We start from the raw sequence: 1,935 nt of genomic DNA on the forward strand, positions 1-1,935 counted from the left end.
TTTATCCCTATAATTTTAATTTTGCCCTCTCCGCGCGCGTGTCCCCGCAGGGATGCAGTGGCCTCGGCGTGGAAGTGGCAGTTTGGAAATCCTGACGGCTACAATACCCCTGTCGAAAAATGACCCTTCTCCGCCAAAGCCTGGTGCTTTTCTTGGTATTCTGTTGGTGTCTTGGCTTCCACGTTTTTTTCGGACGTGCTGTTCTGTTGGCAGTGTCTACGCTTGTCGCAGTGTTCAGGTGTGCTTTTTCCAAGACTGCTCGGCTAGCAAAAAATATCCTTCTTGGGTGAGCATTCGTGTGGTGTGTGTACCTGGTGCCTCCCCCTGAGAGAAGCCTCGTGAATTGCAAGTGCATCCCGTTTCAGCTACCTGAGAAATGGTGCAAACGGGAAGGGCTCTGGACCACTCCAATTGTCAGGCAGTTCTGCCGAACATTCTGCGGCTCCTTCTTCTGCTGCCACAGATTTGGGTGCCACGTCGAGGCGTCGGGATTAGATCTGCTCGAGGTCGTATGCATGACGTACAGTCTGAGTAGCCGTAAAATGCTACTGGAAAAACTCGGACGAACAGATGTCGCGTATTCGCGAAGGCATGGCAGGTATCACTGTTCGTGAGTGAGACGCGCTCAAGTCGGCTTCCCACCGGTCGCTCGCGACACGGCACTCAGTAGGCAATGCGGCACTCACTAGCGCATAAAGGGGGGCGCAGAATCTCATCGAGGGCGTTACACTCCGCCCGGTGTGAAGGGGTGCGTCCCCGCCAGTGGAAACACGCGTGGGCAGCTCCCTTTCCTCGGATGTTAGCTCATCCCTCGGTGTGACGGGGTTTCCGGGGTTCCCCCAGCTCGGCGTCTTTCCACTCAACTGGGAACTGGGCGTTCGGTTGCCCCGTCGCGCCTCTTCCGCTGCCGTGTCCCGAGAATTGCTTCGACCGCGCTAGGGGCTCACGTCGGCCTCCCCCCGTAGCCAGGTCGGACAGCATGGGCGGTGCTGCCGCCGATCGGGCCGACTGGAGGCAGCCTTGCCGACAGAGGGTGGCGCGGTCGCGTACCGCGCGGACACTTCACACTTTCGCAGAAACACGACATTTGCCCTACGATGAAGTCACATCCACGACGGAAAGTTCGCGACATACGCCTGGTCGTTAATGCGTTTTGGGAGAGCAAAGGGGCCGTGCCAGCCCGAAGACAGCTTCCTCCCCTCCAGACTACGGCCTCTCAGAAGGCGCCACGAGACCATGACGAGATCACGTGCTTGCAGTATGTCACAAGTGACCAAACTCACAAGCACGATCACTTGTGACGCTTCCCTGGTTGACATTGTCTATTTTAATTGTATGTGCTCATTTTCGATGTATGAGTACGTATGTATGGATGAATTAATACATAGGGACTGTTTACAGTATAGCTCTCATGAGATCAGGAAGTTCGCGAGAGGGGAAGGTCCTTGAAAGGCAGGAGTGAGGTACTGAGGCCACTATCATGCGGCCCCTCTGTTGTTACCCTGCAGGGAGGGGCATGACGCTACACGCGGAGATTCCTGTTTCAGTGTTTGAATACAAATAACATTGCAGGTTTTGACAAGTTTAGTAAGACTTTACTGAAAAGGATAGCAGAAATATTGCGGAACTGCGTTACACTCCAACAGTACTAGTGTAGTTGTTGAGGCCAGTGGCTATAGACCAGGGGTCTCGCGTTCGATTCCGGGGGATGACGGATGACGCGAGCAGATGACGGATGACGCGGGAGAGATGATTCTAGATGATGGATGACGCCGGAAGCGACGGCTGACTGCAAACCGTGCTGGACAGCTACCCGGTCTCGGCCGGAGATGACGGATGACGCCCGGGCCGCCCCGGCCGGCGTAAGACTAGGGCGGACCGGGGAAAGAAGAGAAGAGGAGGGAAAGGGTTCTTGTAACGGCTGCGTTGTGACTC

The 1,935-nt window shown here is 55.6% G+C and overlaps 1 protein-coding gene across 1 annotated transcript in view; it reads left to right on the plus strand.

Moving 5' to 3' along the window:
* CSUI_010567 (uncharacterized protein) overlaps window positions 1–411 on the plus strand; it is a 1,166-nt gene extending 755 nt beyond the window's left edge. Inside the window, exon 2 of the mRNA XM_068070670.1 lies at window positions 51–411. Coding sequence (XP_067917354.1) covers window positions 53–328 — 276 coding nt within the window. The 5' untranslated portion in view covers window positions 51–52 and the 3' untranslated portion in view covers window positions 329–411. The remainder of the gene's footprint in view (window positions 1–50) is intronic.
* Window positions 412–1,935: the final 1,524 nt, after the last annotated feature.

The sequence above is a fragment of the Cystoisospora suis genome, assembly GCF_002600585.1.
Source record: "Cystoisospora suis strain Wien I chromosome Unknown contig_7771, whole genome shotgun sequence".
Classification (NCBI taxonomy): Eukaryota; Apicomplexa; class Conoidasida; order Eucoccidiorida; family Sarcocystidae; genus Cystoisospora; species Cystoisospora suis.